We start from the raw sequence: 2,906 nt of genomic DNA, 5'->3' as shown, positions 1-2,906 counted from the left end.
CAATCTGGTAACTTCCTTTAGTTAAAGGGGTAAAGGAGGAAACAACCTGCCAAAGGCTGCCCACTTGACGCAAAGGAATATAAAAATATCGGTTTCCGTTGAAACGAACAGAACAGAGTACACAAAAGAAAAACTGTATTTTTAAGGAAATCAGTTGCTCTCTCTCTCCACCACACCCTTTCCCCTATCACGCCTCGCTTCATTCCGTTCCTTTCGCTTTCTCCATTTTACCCATTTGCCCCTCTCTCTCTCTCTCTCTCTCTCTCTCTTATTTTATATTTATATGTATATCTAATCATCTCTCCTAAAGAGAGACCAATTGCCTTTCTTCAAATTTCCTCTCTCTCTCCCCCCGGAAAAGCAACACAAAACTTTTTCATCTTCTCTGAATTCGCGAATTTTGATTGGTCAAGAATTCAGAGAAATGAGTCGCCGGCGACCACGATTGTTTTCTCTGACTTTCTTCTTCCGAGGAAATTCGATCATTCTTTCCCTCTAGTTTCGCCAGCGGTCCAATCATTGCTCGACGAATTATCAGAAATCTTCGTTGACTTGGATATAATTTGTTTTTTTGGTGTGTTGATCTTTGTTGGAATGAGCCGGGAGGTTCTGCTGCGATCTCTGGCAGAGAGTAGGCGGCAGACAACGCTGGCGGAGAAGGCGAAGGACAGGCGGCGGATAGGGGAGGTGGCAGGAGGGACGGCGGCGGAGTGCGCTGCGATATGCTGCTGCTGTCCGTGCAGCGTAATGAACCTGCTCATCCTGGCCGTCTACAAGGTCCCCGCCGGTCTGTGCAGGAAGGCCTGGAAACAGAAAAAACGTCAGCGTTTGATCAAGAAGAAGAAGCCGTCGAAGCAGATGACGATGACGACGGGCCTGCTGTCGCACAGGCCCGGGAGTGCCGTTGCTGTCTCCACGCTCGCGGAATTTGGCGCGGCGGAGATGATGAAGAGGCCGAGTGGCGATGAAGACAAAGAGGATGATGAGAAGGGCGATGGAGCAACGGAGGCCGTCGATTTGGAAAAGGAAATGCGGGACCGGTTCTTTGGGGGTGGATTCTGGAGGAGTCCGTCTCAGAGAGAAACGTCAGGACAGTACGCATAAGAGAGAGAGAGAGAGAGTTTGTGTATGTATGGAATGAAGAGGGATTTGATAGCGTGAGAGACATTCACATGATTCTTCTCTGTATATCGTTTTAATTAGGATTTTAATAGTAAGAAAGTGCCTGATTGAAAGGAAAATTCAGTGTTCAAATGGTGTTAGCTTTAACATACTTACCCCTAAAAAAACAAAAAACTTGAGAATAACTGCTCCAACTAGGTCGTGGTCTAAATTCATAGACAAAATACCGGATCTCCCATTTTGATTGGTTTTGAAGACTCCATTGTTGAGAGCTATGAGGGAGTTGGGTGGTGGGAACGAATTTAATAACCAATGAAATTGATTTGAATTAAGGATTTAGTGTTTTTACCTGGTATGTCAAATATGAATTGAGATTTTCAGGGCAGCCAAGCACATCTGACCTCCTCCTTTTTTTCTTTTCTTTTTTTTTTTTTTTTTTTTTTTGTAAAAAAAAATGAATGAGATATTAAAGGGAAATTTAAATTTAAGGTATTAATACTAAATTTAGGATAATAAAATTCATTTTAAGTGATACCATTCCTAAAGGGTTAGCCTTTCACCCCTAAGTTTTAGTTTTAAATTCAAAAATAAATTTTGAGGCATTAGAAACTAAATATTAACTCATAAAAATTTAACAAAAAAATAATAATAATAACAAAATCTAGCAGGACTAGGAAGAGAGACTTTTTTACAATTTTTTTTTTTTGGGACAAATAAAAAAAAAAAGCCCCAAACTACCGAGCCGTTTGGAGTTTAGCACTATACTGTGTTGAAAGTGATAAAATGCTTCTACAAACTACCAAACTATTGCGGTACAGCCCACTCACGTTAGTCAAAAGCAGATGGGATTTGGTCGAGGAAGCGCAAAAGCAGCGTTATTTGTTATGGAAGGTAAAGAAGTTACTACAATGTCATTTATGAAAAAAAAAAAAAAAAAAAAATTGGGAAAAACTTATACCATAAAAAAAAAAAAAAGCCCCCCAAACTACCAGCCGTTTTCATTTTAGCCACATAGTGTTTAGAAAGTGATAAAGTAGCCCCAACAAAACGACGTCGTTTTGCAGTTTCCGTCCAAACTGACGGTTTTGACTAACAGGAGTGGCCAAAATGCAATAGTTTGGTAGTTGGGGGGCTACTTTATCACTTTTGAAACATTAGAAGGCTAAATCGAAAACGGCTGGTAGTTTGGGGGACTTTTTATATTTTTTCCTTTTTTTTTTTTAATAAAGCCACATCAAACTTTGACAGACACTTGTTTGACTCTTGGCAGCCTGATATAAGATATAGAATTTTACACCGTAGCTCGATAAAGGTCTCTAAAAAATAATTACATAATGTAAATTATCTTGTCACAATATTATTGGGTAGGATTTTTCCACGATTTTAAAATTTGCGGTTTTAAAATCATAATCTCAAACATTCTAAAATTGCGATTTTGGTTTAAAAACGCAAATTATTTCTTTAAATACGCACTTCCAAACGGGCTCTTAATCCTTTAGAACTATCGATCTCCAAATTTGTGTCAGGATGATGTATGAAATAAGTCCGGATGTTTTACCTCAAATTGATATTTTCTGAAGGTTTTAATCAATCTCCTAAGAAAGATTACTTTGTTCTGTTAATCCTCCCTTATTGCCGGCCTCTCCGTCTTTCTTTTCTCTCATCATGAACGGTTACGAAATTAAGGTCGAGGAGATAAGTTAGAAGTTGTATTAGAATAGAATTCTTATATATCTTATTTTAAGATCAATTTAGATTATTTTTATTATCATTATTTCAATATT

General features: G+C 38.5%; 1 protein-coding gene across 1 annotated transcript; it reads left to right on the top strand.

Moving 5' to 3' along the window:
* Window positions 1–594: 594 nt before the first annotated feature.
* Window positions 595–1,104, top strand: LOC132162863 (uncharacterized). Its single transcript, XM_059573082.1, has one exon. The coding sequence runs from the start codon at window positions 595–597 to the stop codon at window positions 1,102–1,104; it is 510 nt and encodes a 169-aa protein (XP_059429065.1).
* The last annotated feature ends 1,802 nt before the right edge of the window (window positions 1,105–2,906 follow it).

This window comes from Corylus avellana, chromosome ca10, assembly GCF_901000735.1.
Source record: "Corylus avellana chromosome ca10, CavTom2PMs-1.0".
Classification (NCBI taxonomy): Eukaryota; Viridiplantae; Streptophyta; class Magnoliopsida; order Fagales; family Betulaceae; genus Corylus; species Corylus avellana.
This window is presented reverse-complemented; position numbering and strand designations above follow the sequence as displayed.